This window comes from Nyctereutes procyonoides, unplaced genomic scaffold (genome assembly GCF_905146905.1).
Source record: "Nyctereutes procyonoides isolate TBG_1078 unplaced genomic scaffold, NYPRO_anot_genome, whole genome shotgun sequence".
Classification (NCBI taxonomy): Eukaryota; Metazoa; Chordata; class Mammalia; order Carnivora; family Canidae; genus Nyctereutes; species Nyctereutes procyonoides.
Genome location: NW_026575125.1, coordinates 57,633,055 through 57,650,274, shown reverse-complemented (window position 1 = coordinate 57,650,274; position 17,220 = coordinate 57,633,055). Strand labels below are relative to the sequence as shown.

Sequence of the window (17,220 nt, the reverse complement as noted above, 5' to 3'; positions counted from 1 at the left end):
ACAGCGTGTTCGTGTGCTCTCGTGTTTATGTTGAGTGGGGAAACAGAGAGACAAAAAACAGAAAGAGAGATCAGAAAAGAGATGGGGGAAACGCAGTGCGGTAAAAGCACAATAGGCGGACCCAAATTTCTTCTGCTTCACCGTTTGCACGGGTTCAGCTCTGCATCTAGGGCTGTAGCATGGAGGTGGAAGGAGAGGAAAGGGGAGGGACTGCACTCCCTCTGAGTGTGCCCAGCCTCGGCTGCCGGGCGGATCACCTTCCGCTCCAACTGGGCCAGTTCCTCCCCGCCATGATTCATGCTTACTGTGCCGGGCCGAGCTCACTCTGCCCTGCAGCCTTACAGGTGGTTTTGGCTTGGTGAGACAGTTCCCGCCAGGCTAGGCAGTGGAGCGCCGCACAGCGCGCCTTCTGGCCTCCCAGCTGCCTGCCAGGCAGTTCCGACCCAGCGCCAGCAGGCCTGCTCGGTCGATCTTCGATCCAAAGATGCGGCGGGGCTGGAAGATGTCTCTGGCCGGGGGGCTGCGGTGCTGCCGCCGACTACTTTCCTGGGTGCCAGTGCTCGTTATTGTCCTCGTTGTGCTTTGGTCCTACTATGCCTACGTCTTTGAACTCTGCCTGGGTAAGTGGAGCTGGTCACCTAAGATGGGGATATTATGCTCCAGCGTAATTGTCTGTCCTACCCTTCACATTGGTGTCCCTCTCCCCCGCGTTTTTAGTCCTCACACTGCAGGGTTTGTTTTGTTTTCTTTCTTTGTTGGTTTGCTTGTGGGGAGGGGGTTGTTCGTTTGTTCTTAGCTCTCAGGCGACCTCCGCATCTCCAACCTCTGTCTTCTCACATATTTCTTCACAATCTTCCAGTGAGGGTCCCACAGTGTCGCCATCACTTCCCACTGAGAGTTTTTTACATTATTCCCTGGCCTTATCCACAAGAATCTCCTGGCTCTTTCCACCAGAACCCCCTTTTCTCATACAGGACAAGCTCTTGTGCCTGGTGTTCTCGTTCTGGGGGCTCCCACCCTACAGAATTGAGGAAACAACACACCCTGTATCGCTAAACTGCTTACACTGTGAATCCCATCGATGCATCCAACTAGGAGCCCCACATTTTTGCATTCCCTCCTACTAAAGAATCCCAAAATATGTCCTGTACTGTCTTACTGGTTCTCATTTTTCCAATACTGGAATTCATCCTTTTTCCATGATCCTCTCAACTGGCTGAAGTGCTTCATATCTTCTCCAACTTAGGATCCCACGGTATGTCTTGCTTTACCCCACTGAGTCACCCCTTTTCACAAAGTGAAAATGGGCCCTTTATTCTCTTTCCCTGTGGGCTTTACGATTTTGCCATCTTCTCCAATGGAATGAGAGTCCTACAATACATCTTGTCCTGTCCCCTCACATTACAGACCCTGATTTTATCATACTGGGGTTCCCTTTAGTCTTCTAGTTTCCTGCTTTGAGGATCATTCACTCCTTTCCATTAGGGTCCCCACATTATTTTCTCACATCTCATACTAGGCACCCTGCTTTTATCACAACATGGTCATACTTTGTCCACTGTCTTCTCACATTAGTGTACTCTTTACCCTCCCATAAGAGTTTGCAGAATCTCTCATATCCCTCCAGTACCACTACTTTTCTAATGATACTCCCCTCTTGTTATCTTTTTGAAAACTACTCCCACCTTCTTTCCATCTCTCTATTATTGTTAACCACACATTTTACCATCCTGTTTCTCTAGGTTTCTATTATTAGTATTATTTTATCTTACTTCCCTCTAGGGTTGTCCTTGTCCTCTGTCTTCTCAAACTAGGAAAACACCATCCTTTTCTACTGGGATTTCTAATATTTCCTTCCCAGTCCCATAGGAGCCTCATTTTTTTAAAGATTTTATTTATTTATTCATGAGAGACACAGAGACAGAGAGAGAGAGAGAGGCAGAGACATAGGCAGAGGGAGAAGCAGGCTCCCTGAGGGGATCCCGATGCAGGACTCGATCCCAGGACCCTAGGATCACACCCTGAGCCAAAGGCAGACGCTCAACTGCTGAGCCACCCAGGCGTCCCAGGAACCTCATTTCTTGTCCCATTTCATCACACCACCCCTTCTATAAATCTAGAGTCTCCTCTTATACCCTGTCCTGTCACATTATGGAGCATTCCATCCCCCCCTTATCTGTAAAATGGTTCCCACAATATTTTTTATGCTTCCAAACTCAGAATTCCACAGTATTTCCTGACACAAACTTCAACATCCTATCTTTTATGTTCCTCAATTGTATTACCCCAGTCACCTATCCTTATCACTAATGGTTTTATAGTGTTCTTGTAAATTCACAATGGAGTTTTCATATTATATCCTGTCTCCTCACAACAGATCTTCTGTTTTTATCACAGTGAAAACTCCCCTTGCCTCTGTCCTCTCACATTGAAGAATTTCAAACTCTTCTCAAAGGAGATTCACTAATAGTTATTGTCACTTCAGTATTAGAAATTACACTTCTTTTATTTATTCGTGAGACACACACACACACAGAGAGAGAGAGAGAGAGAGGCAGAGACATAGGTAGAGGGAGAAGCAAGCTCCATGCAGGGAGCCTGTTGTGGGACTCGATCCTGGGACTTCAGGATCACACCCTGAGCCGAAGGCAGATGCTTAACTGCTGAGCCACCCAGGCGTCCTGAGAAATTCTACTTCTAGAACCTTTTAAACTTTTGTCCTGCAATGATCCCCATTAATTCAGTATAAAGTTCCAGCATATTTCCAGTCCCCTTACATTAGGACTCTTATTTGTCCCATTGGTGATCCACGCACTCCCAAGTCCTTCCACGATAACTTTATTTCTTTATACTGGGTTCTTACCATCTTAAAAATTACAGTTCAGGTGCCGTTTTCTCCAACCCCAGGAGCTGACCCTTCTTACTACTTAGGAAGTTACTACTAAGGAAGTTCTTACAACTTCCTTCCTTATATATTTGACACAGCAATAGTTTATTCCAATTAGGTGGACATTAAGTAGGGAGCCAGGAGATGGCTTTGTTTTCCAATATAGAAATTTCTTCTAATTAACTATGCATGAGAGTTTGAATTATCCACGTCTCCTTAGATTTATTATGGAAAATGTAGAGAGATGTTATAAATAAATTCATTAGTTGCCTTTATAGATGCAAATTTAGGCTGTATTTCTTTTTATCTCAACCTTTATTTCAACCTTTACCTCAACAATATACCTCAGCTTTATCGATGAATATTATGTGGACTATGCAATGATTAGAAAATTTTATTATTCTCAGACTTCACCACTTTTCCCTTTTGAATGACTGATTAAAGGATTAAAAGGTCACCTCCATTATTATACTATGGATTTTGCTTCTTAGGATCAATGCCATCTTGTAAACACTACTAAGCATATTTTACAATTTTGCAGTACTGACTTATGTGAGCTTTGTCAAGCATTCAATTGAAAACTTAATAATGATAATGCCTAACACTTACATAGTGCTTAATTTGTTCTAGGCCATGTTCTAAGTACTGCAGATATATTAGTTCTCCCTATATTAAATCACTTAATCCTCACAATAACCATATAAAATAGGTACCCATTTTACAGATGTGCAAACTGAGGGATGGATCAAGTTAGAATTAGTGAAAATAATCAAAGGAAGCTTAGAGGTTTTTTTTTTTAATTTTCAGAGCACTTGCTATATGCCAGGCACTGTTTTAAGTGGCACACACACATATACACCCACATAAACATAATCCTCATAACAACCTTATAAGGTACATGTCCATTTTAAAGACAAGAAACAGGCAAAGACAGATGAAGAAGGTTGCCTAGGGTCATAGAGCTAGTAAATGGCCTACCTTGGATGCCAACCTAGGCAGTATGGTTCCATAGTCCATGCTTTAGCCACCACAATGTTGAAACTCTCTGCCTTCTATCAGCCAATAAAGAAGTAAAATCTAGTGAATAACAGGCCAAATGCAGCCTGCAGATGTATTTTATTTGGCTTGCGCAGTGTTTTCATTTTGTATCAGTTGCCATTATTTAAAAGCTGGGAGAGTAAGGTAGCCTTGACTTCCAATTCTGGCTCTGCCTTCATTCTGTCACCTTCGTTTTACAATCCTCTGAAACGTTGCTTTCAGAGGTTAAATCACATTTTCCCAAGTCACTTGTTTAGTAAATATTAGAGAATTGAGCATCGAGGCTGCCTGAAATGAAAACAACACAACCAAATGAACAGATTCAAATTTTAATATGACTCAAAAGGTAATATTAAGGACCTAACTTCTTTCTAGAAATAAACCTGGTATCTTTATATGTAATTTCATGTTAGAACTGAAGCTAAAAATGATATTGTTGTCTTATAATTCTGTCTGATAAAGCTTGAATTCTGCCACTTACTGACTAGGAGATCTGGGGCAAGTTACCTAATCTTTATCAACCAGGGTTGCCTAACATGGTGCCTTGCTTATATGGTTGTTCACTCATACCACAAATACTTGCTTAGCACCTACTATATGCCAGTTAGAACATTGTTGTTGTGAGATAATATAAAGCATATGTATGTCTTTTTTGGAAAAATGTCTATTTATATCTTTTGCCTATTTTTAACTGAATTATTTGTTTTCTGGGTGTTAAGTTTTATAAGTTCTATACATTTTGGGTACTAATCCATTATCAGATAGGTCATTTGCAACTGTCTTTACCCTTTCTGTAGGGTGTCTTTTACATTTGTTGACTTTACTTTGCGGTGCAGAAGCTTTTTATCTTGATAAAGTCCCAATAGTTTGTTTTTACTTTTGTTTCCCTTGCCTTCATAGCTGTGTCTTGCAAGAAGTTGCTATGGCCTAGTTCAAAGAGGTTATTGCCTGTCATCTCTTCTAGGATTTTGATAGAGTCTTATCTCACGCTTAGATCTTTCAACCATTTTGAGTTTATCTCTGTGTATGGTGTAACAGAATGGTCCAGTTTCATTCTTCTGTATGTGGATGTCCAATTTTCTCAACACAATTTGTTGAAGAAACTGTCTTTTTTCCCCAGTGGATATTCTTTCCTGCTTTGTTGAAGATGAGTTGACCATAGAGTTGAGGGTCCATTTCTGGGTTCTCTATTCTGTTCCATTGATCTATGTGTTTTTGTGCTAGTACCATACTGTCTTGAAGATCACAGCTTTGTTTTAGAGCTTGAGGTCAGGCATCGTGATGCATCCAGCTTTAGTTTTCGTTGTCAACATTCCTCTGGCTATTCCAGGTTTTATCTTGTTCCAAACAAATCTTAGGATTATTTGTTCCAACTCTGTGAAGAAAGTCCATGGTATTTTGATAAAGATTGCATTGAATGTGTAAATTACTCTGGGTAGCAAGACATTTTCACAATATTTATTTTTCCAATTCTAGAGGATGGAATGTTTTTCCATCCCTTAGTGTCTTCCTCAATTTCTTTCATAAGTATTCTGTAGGATTTAGAGCACAGATACTTTACCTCTTGGGTTAGGTTTATTTCTAGGTATCTTATGGAATTGGGTCCAATTGTAAAATGGATTGATTCCTTAATTTCTCTTTCTTTGGTCTCATTGTTAGTGTATAGAAATGCCACTGATTTCTGGGCTCTGATTTTGTATCCTGCCACACTGCCAAATTGCTGTATGAGTTCGAGCAATCTTGGGGTGGAGTTTTTTTTGTGTTTTCCGAATACAGTATCATGTCATCCTTGAAGAGGCAGAGTTTGACTTCTTCTTTGCCAATTTGAATGCCTTTTATTTCTTTTTGTTGCCTGATTGCTGAGGCTAGGACATCTAAAACTATGTTGAATAGCAGTGGTGAGAGTGGACATCCCTATTGTGTTCCTGATTTTAGGGGAAAGGCTCTTAGTTTTTCCTCATTGAGGATGATATTTGCTGTGGGCTTTTTTCATAGATGGCTTTTAAGATGCTGAGGAATGTTCCCTCTATCCCTACACTCTGAAGTGTTTTGATCAGGAATGGACGCTGTATTTTGTCAAATGCTTTCTCTGCATCTATTGAGAGGATTAAATGGTTCTTGTTTTTTCTCTTGTTGATATGATCTATCACGTTGATTGCTTTATGAATGTTGAACCAGCCTTGCATCCCAGGAATAAATCCTTCTTGGTCATGATGAATAATCTTCTTAATGTACTGCTGGATCCTATTGGCTAGTATCTTGTTGAGAATTTTTGCATGTGTGTTCATCAGGGATATTGGTCTATAATTCTCCTTTTTGGTGGTTTCTCTCTATGGTTTTGGGATCAGGGTGATTCTGACCTCATAGAACAAGATTGGAAGTACTCCTTCCATTTCTCTTCTTTGAAACAGTTTTAGTAGAATAGGTATTATTACTTCTTTAAGTGTTTCTTAGAATTCCCCTGGAAAGCCATCTGGCCCTGGGCTTTTGTTTCTTGGGAGGTTTTTTATGACTGCTTCAATTTCCTCACTGGTTATCGGCCTCTTCAAGTTTTCTATTTCTTCTTGTTTCAGTTTGGGTAATTTGTAGGTTTCTGGAAATGCATCCATTTCTTCTAGATTGCCTAATCTGTTGGCATATCATTGCTCATAATGTTTTTTAAATCATTTGTATTTCCTTCGTATTGGTTCTGATCTCTCCTCTTTCATTCATGATTTTATTAATTTGAGTCTTGTTTCTTTTTAATAAGTCTGGCTAACGGTTTACCTATTTTAGTAATCCTTTCAAAGAGTCATCTCCTGGTTTCTTTGATTTGTTCTACAGTTCTTCTGGTCTCTGTTTCATTGAGTTCTGCTCTAATCATTATTATCTCTCTTCTTCTGCTTGGTTTAGGCTTCTTTGTTTGTCTTTCTCCAGTTCCTTTAGGTATAAGGTTAGCCTGTGTATTTCAGATTTTTTCCAATTTTTTGAGGGAGGCTTATATTGAGATATATTTCCCTCTTAGGACCATTTTACTGTATCCCAAGGATTTTGAGCAGTTGTACTTTCATTTTCATTAGTTTTGATAAACCTTTTTAATTCTTCTCTAATATCCTGGTTGACCCATTCATCTTTTAGTAAGATGCTCTTTAACCTCCATGTGTTTGAGTTCCTTCCAAATTTTTTGTGATTGAGTTTGAGTTTCAAAGCATTGTGGTCTAAATATGCAAGAAATAATTTAAATCTTTTGGTATTGATTGAGACCTGATTGTGACCCAGTATGTGGTCTCTTCTGGAGAGAGTTCCATGTGCACTTGAGAAGAACATGTATTCAGTTGCAGTAGAATGGAATGTTCTGTATATATCTGTAAAATTCATCTGATCCACAGTGTCAATCAAGACCCTTGTTTATTTGGTGATCTTCTGCTTAGAAGATCTGTCCTTTGCTGAGAGTGGAGTTTTGAAATCTATTATTAATGTATTAATATCTATGTGTCTCTTTACTTTGGTTATTTTTTTAAAGAGTTTGTTTATTCATGAGCGACATAGAGAGAGAGAGAGAAGCAAAGACATAGACAGAGGGAGAAGCAGGCTCCATGCAGGGACTCCGACGTGGGACTCGATCCCGGGACTCCAGGATCATGGCCTGGGCCGAGGGCAGGCACTAAACCACTGAGCCACCCAAGGATCCCTACTTTGGTTATTAATTGATTGATATAATTGGCTGCTCTGACATTTGGGGCATAAATATTCATAATTGTTAGGTTTTCTTCTTGGATAGACTAAGTATGATGAAGTGTCCCTCTTAATCCCTTAGTACAGTCATTGTTTTAAATTCTAATTTTTCTGATATGAGGATTGCTACTCCAGCTTTCTTTGAAGGACAAGTTGCATGTTAAATGGTTTTCCACCCCCTCATTTTCAGGCTGAAGGTGTCCTTAGGTCTAACATGAGTCCCTTGGGCAGCCCAGGTGTCTCAGCAGTTTAGCACTGCCTTTGCCCAGGGCCTGATCCTGGAGACCCAGGATCAAGTCCCATGTCAGGCTCCCTGCATGGAGCCTGCTTCTCCCTCAGCCTGTGTCTCTGCCTCTCTCTCTCTCTCATAAATAAATAAATAAAATCTAAAATAAAATAAATAAATAAAATAAATTAATAAAATAATAAAAAATAAAATAAAAATAAAATAAAATAAAAAATAAAAAATAAAATAAAATAAAAAAAATAAAAAAATAAGTCTCTTGTAGACAGCATATAGATGGGTCTTGCTTTTTTTTTATCCAGTCTGAAGCCCTGTGTCTTTTGATGGGATCATTTAGCCCATTCATGTTCAGGATAAATATTAAAAGGTGTGAATTTAATGTCATAGTATAACCTACAGAGTCCCTGTTTCTGCAGATTATTTCTTTGGGCTCCCTTTTTTGCTTACAGGGTCCCCCTTATTATTCCTTGCAGAGCTGGTTTGGTGGTTACATAGTCTTTCAGTTTCTGCCTATCCTGGAAGCTCTTTATCTCTCCTATTCTGAATGACAGCCTGGCATAATAATATATCCTTGGCTGCATGTTTTTCTCGTTTAGTACCCTAAATATATCATGCCAGCCCTTTCTGGCCTGGCAGGTCTCTGTGGAGAGGTCTGCAGTTAATCTGATATTTCTCCCCATATAAGTTAAGAATCTCTTGCCTTGAGCTGCTTTTAGGTTTTGTTCTTTATCTTTGAGATTCGCAAGCTCCATTATTATATGTTGGGGTGTTGATTGATTTTTGTTGATTTTGCGGGGGGGGGTTTCCTCCTGGATCTGAGTGCCTGTTTCCTTCCCCAGAGTAAGGAACGTCTCGGCTATGATTTGTTTAAATATACTTTTTGGTTCTTCTCTCTCTCTCAGTCTTTCTCTCTCTCTCTCCCTCTCTCCACCCTCTGGAATCCCAAAAAGATCAACATTATTCTTTCTCAAACCTTCACTTTTTTCCCGGAGCCTCTCCTCATGGGCTCTTAATTGTTTTTCTCTTTTTTCCCTCAGCTTCCTCCCTTTCCAACTTTTCTTTTATGTGACTCTCTCTTGTGCCTCATTTCACCTATCTGTTAGAGCATCCGGTTTAGACTGCATCTCAGTTAATGTATTTTAATTTAGCTCTCAATTCTGCAGTAAGAGCATCTCTAGAGTGTTTTATGCTTTTTTTAAGAGCCACCAGTAATTCTATAGTTGTACTCCTGAATTGTACCTCTGACATGTTACTTAAATCCACATCCATTAGATCTGTGGCAGAGAATATTACCTCTGGTTCTTTCTTATGTGGTGATTTCTTCCTTCTAGTCATTTTGTGCAGTGCAGAATGCCTGTATGAGCAAGCAGAGTAAAAAATACCATCCACTGGGGGGATCCCTGTGTGTTTCAGTGCTTTAGCGCCTGCCTTCAGTCCAGGGCATGATCCTGGAGTCCCAAGATCGAGTCCCACATTGGGCTCCCTGCATGGAGCCTGCCTCTCCCTCTGCCTGTGTCTCTGCCTCTCTCTCTTTGTCTCTCATAAATAAATAAAATCTTTAAAAAATACCATCCACCACCTAAGTAAAATATACCCAAGACAATTCCAAATAGGTCAGGGACCAGAAAATAAAAAGAAAAGAAAAAAAAGACCACAAAAGTGAAAAACAAATGAAAAAAAATAGTAGAAATTTTTAAAAAGACTGGGAGGATGTGGTGGGGGAGAGATAATATAGTCCTACAGAGTGGATCAAGACGGTGGTCCTCTTGGTTCTGAGTGTATTTTGGTCTTATGTTAGAAGGTGCTAAATCTCTAATTTACATAAACAGAAAAACTTATAGAGAGAAACAACAGCAGCAACAAAAACAAGAAGTCAAAAGAAGGGGGCAGCATGGGAAGGAAGAGAAAATATCATCTCAAAGAGTGGACTAACACGGTGCTCCACTTGGTTCTGAGTTTATTTTGGTCCGTGTGTTAGAATATACTAAATTGCAAAATTATAAAACAAAACAAGACCAAAAAAATCCCATAACGTTTATCTACAAAAATTAAATTGAATATATTGAAAGAAGTGAAAAATGTAGAATATATCAATGAGATGTAATTGTAAATATATGAAAGTCAAAAAGGAAAAAAGTTTAAAAAGGAAGAGTTGATAAAATAGTTAAGACAGGAATAAAGAAATAATATTGCAAAATTTTAACCTGAAAGATAAACGTATCATAAGGAAAAAAACCTTGAGTTCTAGAGACTATTTTCCCTCAGTCCTGGAGCTTTCCAGTGCTGCTTAGTCAGTAACCTAGCTTTCCCCTGCTTTTCCAGCTGATCTTCTGGTGGAAGGGCCCGCTGAGCTGATTCTCAGGTGTTTGTGCCTGGGCGGAAATGCCCCATTCCTTGCCAGGTGGTTTGGCTCAGTTGGAACTGTTTGTCCTGTGAGGTCTTTGTTCCCTAGAGTCCATACCTCTCCATGGTGAAAGGAGAAAAAAAGTTTTCGTGGTCATATCTGTAGCCCCAGAACTTAGAGCTCTGAGCAGGTACCAAAATCCAGTCTTTTGTGCACACTGGCACAGATCCTCCTATGGGCAGGAATGGGGGCACTAGTTCCTACAAATTGAAGGGGGCCAGGTGGTGGGAAAGCTTTTGACATCTTGTGAGCTCCCCAGCTCCGCCTCTCCTGGAAGAAATGGAAGATAGTCTGCTCTGTCTGCCACCAGAACCTGGGGCGGAGAGTGTTCTGCTGCTAGACTGTGGAGCAGGTCCACCTCTCCCAGATGCCCGGAGGGTTGCTGCATTCCAGTTCTTTACTGAGACCTACGACAACATGGGTCCCATGATACCATCATTGTTGGCAGTTTATGGCACAAGGTGAGCTTTCTCCCGGGCACCCATATTCTTACTGTATCTCTAGGCATATTGAGACTTCACTGCCCCTCCTGCAATTCTGCCCTATTTCACTACTGAGGATTTTTCAAGCAGGGAAGACTCTCTCAGGAACAGATTTCTAAAGGTCTCGATTGTGTGTGGTACCACTTTCCTGTAGCAGCTTACAAAGGCTCCCCGCCTCTGCTGTTTATCTTCCGATATAACCCCCCCCCGTTTCTCTTCCCTGCACTCCTACCTTGTAACAAGCGAACACTTTTCTCTCTGTAGTATTCCAGCTGTTCTCTCTTAACTTCTCAGGTTGAATTCTTAGGTGTTCAGGATGGTTTGAAAGTTATCTAGGTAAATTTTCAGGACCAGATGAAACGAGGAGCCCTACTCTTCTGCAATCTTGCTGCCTCCTCTAATTTCCTTATATTTTAAATGTTATTGTTTTCATTGTTATTCATTTCTAGTTTAATTCCTTTGTATCAGAAAAGAAGCTTTGAATGATTTCAAACTTCTAAATTTATTTAGATTTGTTTTTTAGTCTAATATGGTGTATAATGTATAATGTTCCATGTATATTTGAGAAGAACGTATTGAGTTCTTGAGTTAATTTTGTTATTGAGTTTAGTGTTCTACATATGTCTGTTAGATGAATTGTTTTATAGTGTTGTTCATGTCCTCTGTTTTCTTTTTGTTCTAATTAAAAAAATTTTTTATTGGAGTTCAATTTGCCAACATATACCATAACACGCAGTGCTCATCCCGCAAAGTGCCCCCCTCAGTGCCCATCACCCAGTCGCCCCAACCCCCAGCCCACCTCCCCTTCCACTACCCCTTGTTCATTTCCCAGAGTCAGGTGTCCCATGTTTTGTCACCCTCAATGATATTTTCACTCCTTTACCTTTATCCCCTTTCACAAATTTTTATATTCCCCAAATGAATGAGACCATATAATATTTGTCCTTTTCCGATTGACTTATTTCACTCAGCATAATACCCCCCACCTCCCTCCACATCGAAGCAAATGGTGGGTATTTGTTGTCTCTAATGGCTGAGTAATATTCCATTGCATACATAGACCACATCTTCTTTACCTTTCGATGGACACAGAGGCTCCTTCCACAGTTTGGCTATTGTGCGCATTGCTGCTATAAACATTGGTGTGCAGGTGTCCCGGAGTTTCACTGCATCTGTATCTTTGGGGTAAATACCCAGCAGTGCAGTTGATGGGTAGTAGGGCAGTTCTATTTTTAACTCTCTGAAGAACCTCCACACAGTTTTCCAGAGTGGCTGCACCAGTTCACATTCCCACCAACACTGCAAGAGGGTTCCCCTTTCTCCACATCCTCTCCAACATTTGTTGTTTCCTGCCTTGTTAATGTTCCCCATTCTCACTGGTGTGAGGTGGTATCTCATTGTGATTTTGATTTGTATTTCCCTGATGGCTAGTGATGCAGAGCATTTTCTCATGTGCTTTTTGGCCATGTATATGTATTCCTCTGTGAAATTTCTGTTCATGTCTTCTGCCCATTTCATGATTGGATTGTTTCTTTCTTTGCTGTTGAGTTTAATAAGTTCTTTATACATCTTGGATACTAGCCCTTTATCTGATAGGTTATTTGCAAATATCTTCTCCCATTCTGTAGGTTGCCAAAAACAAGTTGTACTGGTAAAAGGAAAAAAAGAGAGAAAGAAAGGGGGGGAACAAACAGAAAACAAAAAACAAGGGGGAGTGTCCTCTGATTCTATGTACTGTAAATCCCTTGACTTCCCCTGGAACTTTCTAGCAGTGCTTGGTCAATAACTTGCTTTTCTCCTGTCCTTCCAGCTGGTCTTCTGGCGGAGGGGCCAGCTGTGCTGATTCTCAGGTGTGTGCACCTGGGGGAACTGCCCAGCCCCCTGCAAGGTGCATGGCTCAGTGGGAGCTGTTTATCCTGTGATGCCCCTGCTCAATCCCAGTTACCAGGTGACACCAGGAGGAACAACAGTGGCGGCGGCCAGCTGTCCAGCTCTGGAGTCAGCCCCACAGTAACTACTGCAGCTCCCAGTATGCAGAGTTCTGCATGCTCTGGGGGTGGGCGGGGCACCAATCTGCACAGCTCGGGGCTGCACCAGGGCAGGAGCATCCTTACTGCCCTGTGTCCTCCTGTCCCCCACAATTCCCTGGGGGAGTGCCAGATCTTGGTTTGTGTCCCCCAGCACCCTTGGCTCCAGGGCCTGCACTTCTGGAATCACGCTGCCAGGGCCATGCAGGCCCTCCACGGTGATCTGCCACCTGAGCTGCTCCTGGGGCCCTGCCCAGCGTGTGTTCCAGCCTTTTCCGGAGCTCGGCCCGTAGTGAGTGGCGCGCTCTACCCCGGGGTGCAGTTCCTCTGTTAGTGCCCCTGGGAGCCTGAGGGCATCCCTGCCCCTCCTGGAATCCTGCCAGCGGATTTCCGTCCAAGATGATTGGTAAAGTTTCTGCTTCTCTGGGCCTGTGCTTTCCTGTCCTGGGGGCACTCACCTGAACTTAGCCCCACCCCCTTGGATGCTTTCTTATTTCTTTATTTATTTTATTTTATTTCTTTATTTTTATTTTTTTTCCATCTTCCTACCTAGATAGAAGTGGGAACTCTTCGCACTGTAGCATTCCAGCTGTTTTCTCTTTAAATCTCAGGCCAAATTCGTACGTTTTCAGGATAATTTGAAAGTTATCTAGGTAAGTTGGTGGGTACAGGTGACTTGGGGACCCTACTCTTCTGCCATCTTGCCCCGCCTCCTGTCCTCTGTTTTCCTATTGATCATCTGCCCTAGTTTTTCTGTAGTCTCAACCTAACACTTTTTTCAAGTTTTTACTTAAATTCCAGTTAGTTAACATGCAGTGCAACATTAGTTTCAAGTGCACAGTATAGTGATGCAACACTTCTGAATGATACCAAGTGCTCATCATAACAAATGTGCTCCTTAATCTCCATCATCTGTTTCAGTCATCCCCCCCTCCACCTTCCCTCATCTATAATTTGTTCTCTATAGTTAAGTCTGTTTCTTGGTTAGTCTCTTTTATTTCCCCATGTTCATTATTTTGTTTCTTAAATTCCACATATAAATGAAATCATCTGATAGTTCATCTTTCTCCGACTAATGTATTTCCTTCTCTTTTTTTGTATATTTTTATTGGAGTTCGGTTTGCCAACATATTGTATAAAAGCCATGCTCATCCCGTCAAGTGCTCTCCTCAGTGCCTGTCACCCAGTCACCACTTCCCCCTGCCCACATCCCCTTCCACAACCCCTTGTTAGTTTCCCAGAGTTAGGAGTCTCTCATGTTCTGTCACCCTCTCTGATAATTCCCACTCATTTTCTCTCCTTTCCCCTCTAATCCCTTTCAATTTTTTTAATATTCTCTATATAAATGAAATCATATAATGTTTGTCCTTCTCCGATTGACTTACTTTACTCGCCATAATACCCTCCAATTCTATCCACATTCAAGCAAACAGTGGGTACTTGTTATTTCTAATAGCTGATTAATATTCCATTGTATATGTAGACCACATCTTCTTTATTCATGCATCTTTTGATGGACACCGAGGCTCTTTCCACAGTTTGGGTATTGTGGACATTGCTGCTATAAACATTGCAGCGCAGGTGTCTCAGCTTTTCACTGTATCTGTATCTTTGGGGTAAAACCACAGTAATGCAATTGCTGGGTCGTAGTGCAGTTCTTTTTTTTTAACTCTTTGAGGAACCTCCACACAGTTTTCCAGAGTGGCTGTACCAGTTCACATTCCCACCAACATTGCAAGAGGGTTCCTCTTTACCCACATCCTCTCCAATATTGTTTCCTGTCTTGTTAATTTTTCCCATTCCCGCTGGTGTGAGGTGATATCTCACTGTGGTTTTGATTTGTATTTCCTGGTATGCAAGTGATGTGGAGCATTTTCTCATGTGCTTTTTGACCATGACTATGTCTTCCTCTGTGAAATTTCTGTTCATATCGTCTGCCCATTTCAGGATTGGATTGTTTGTTTCATTGCCTTTGAGTTTAATAACTTCTTTATAGATCTTGGATAGTAGCCCTTTATCTGATATGTCATTTGCAAATATCTTCTCCTATTCTGTAGGTTGTCCTTTAGTTTTGTTGACTGTTTCTTTTGCTGTGCAGAAGCTTTTTATCTTGATTAAGTCCCAGTAGCTCATTTTTTTCTTTTGTTTTCCTTGCCTTCATAGATGTATCTTGCAATAAGTTGCTGTGGCCAAGTTCAAAAAGGGTGTTGCCTGGGTTCTCCTCTATGATTTTGAAGGATTCTTGTCTCACATTTAGATCTTTCATCCAATTTGAGTTTATCTTTGTGTATGGTGTAAGAGAATGGTCTAGTTTCATTGTTCTGCACGGGGCTGTTCAATTTTCCCAGCACCATTTTTTGAAGAGACTGTCCTTTTTCCAGTGGATAGTCTTTCCTGGTTTGTGGAATAATAGTTGACCATAAAGTTGAGGGTCCGTTTCTGGATTCTCTCTTCTGTTCCATTGATCCATGTGTCTGTTTTCGTGCTAGTACCGCACTGTATTGATGATCTCAGCTTTGTAGTACAACTTGAAATCCAGCCTTGTGATGCCCCCAGCTCTGGTTTTCTTTTTCAACGTTCCTCTGGCTATTCGGAGTCTTTTCTGATTCCACACAAGTCTTAAGATGATTTGTTCCAACTCTCTGAAGAAAGTCCATGGTACTTTGACAGGGATTGCATTGAACGTGTATATTGCCCAGGGGAGCATAGACATTTTCAGAATATTAATTCATCCAATCCATGAGCATGGAATACTTTTCCCATCTCTTTGTGTCTTCTTCAATTTCTTTCAGAAGTGTTCTGTAGTTTTTAGGGTATAGATACTTTACCTCTTTGGTTAGTTTATTCCTCGGCATCTTATGCTTCTGAGTGTAATTGTAAATGGGGTTGACTTCTTAATTTCTCTTTCTTCAGACTCATTTTTAGTGTATAGAAATGCCACTGATTTCTGGGCATTGGTTTTGTATCCTGCCACAGTGCCGCATGGCTTTATGAGTTCTAGCAATCTTGGGGTGGAGGCTTTTGGGTTTTCTATGTACAGTATCATGTCATCTGCCAGGAGGGAGAGTTTGACTTCTTCTTTGCCCATTTGAATGATTTTTATTTCTTTTTGTTTTCTGGTTGGTGAGGCTAGGACTTCTAGTACTATGTTGAATAGGAGTCGTGAGAGTGGACTTCCCTGTCATGTTCTTGTTCTTAGGGGAAAGGCTCTTAGTTTTTCCTCATTGAGGATGATATTTGCTGTGAGCTTTTCGTAGATGGATTTTAAGATGCTGAAGAATGTTCCCTCTATCCCTTCACTATCAAGAGTTTTCATTAGTAATGAATGCTGTATTTGTCAAATGATTTCTCTGAATCTATTGAGAGGATCATATGGTTTGCGGTTTTTCTCTTGTTGATATGATCTACAACGTTGATTGTTTCATGAGTGTTGAAGCAACATTGCATCCCGGGGATAAATCCTTCTTGGTCATGATGTATAATCTACTCAATGTACTATTGGATCCTATTGGCTAGTGTCTTGTTGAGAATTGTTGCATCTGTTTTCATCAGGATATTGGTCTATAATTCTCCTTTTTCTTGCGGTCTTTGTCTGGTTTTGGAATTAATGTGATGCTGGCCTCATAGAACAAGTTTGGAAGTATTCTGTCTCTTTCTATCTTTTTAAACAGTTTTAGTAGAATAGGTATGGTTTCTCCTTTAAACGTTTGATAGAATTCCCCTGGGAAGCCATCTGGCCCTGGACTTTGGTGTCTTGGGAGGTTTTTGATGGCTGCTTCAATTTCCTCCCTGGTTATTGGCTGTTCAGGTTTTCTATTTCTTCCTGCTCCAGTTTTGGTTGTTCTGCTCGAATCTTTGTTAACTCTCTTCTTTTGCTTATTGTAGTTTTTATTTGCTGTTCTTTGTGAGTTCCTTTAAATGTGAGGGTAATTTGTGTAGTTGAGTTTTTTCAATTTTTTGCAGGATTTTCAATTTTTTGCAGGATGTTAAGCTAACATTTAAATACCATCTATAGTTCCCTTCTATTCTATTAATGTTAGGTTCTTATATTTGGGGTTGTCTGTGGTTCATTTTGTGCATTTTTATAATTTTACATATTCTTTATGAGTTATTCCCTTTAGCAATTAATATCATTTGCTGCCTCTTATATTAATTTTTACATTTTTATTTAAATTCCTGTTATTTAACATATAATGTAGTATTAGTTTTAGTTGTACAATACAGTGATTCAGCACTTGCATACAACACCCAATGCTCATTACTCATGCACTCCTCATCCCAATCACCTATTTAACCCATCCTTCCACAGACACCCTTCACCTCCAGTAACTGTTAGTTTCTTCACTATAGTTAAGAGACTGTTTCTTGTTTTGTCTCTCGCTTTTATTCTTCTTTGCTCTTTGGGTGTTTTTCTTAAGTTCCAC

At 40.6% G+C, this 17,220-nt stretch overlaps 1 protein-coding gene across 2 annotated transcripts in view; it reads left to right on the top strand.

Annotated features, from left to right (window-relative positions):
* Nucleotides 1-302: 302 nt before the first annotated feature.
* The window catches only part of ZDHHC15 (zinc finger DHHC-type palmitoyltransferase 15), a 173,531-nt gene continuing 156,613 nt past the window's right edge, over nucleotides 303-17,220 (top strand). For both annotated transcript variants that reach the window (XM_055338668.1, XM_055338669.1), the window contains exon 1: nucleotides 303-620. In XM_055338668.1, the coding sequence (XP_055194643.1) occupies nucleotides 485-620 (136 nt within the window). In that variant the 5' untranslated portion in view covers nucleotides 303-484. The remainder of the gene's footprint in view (nucleotides 621-17,220) is intronic.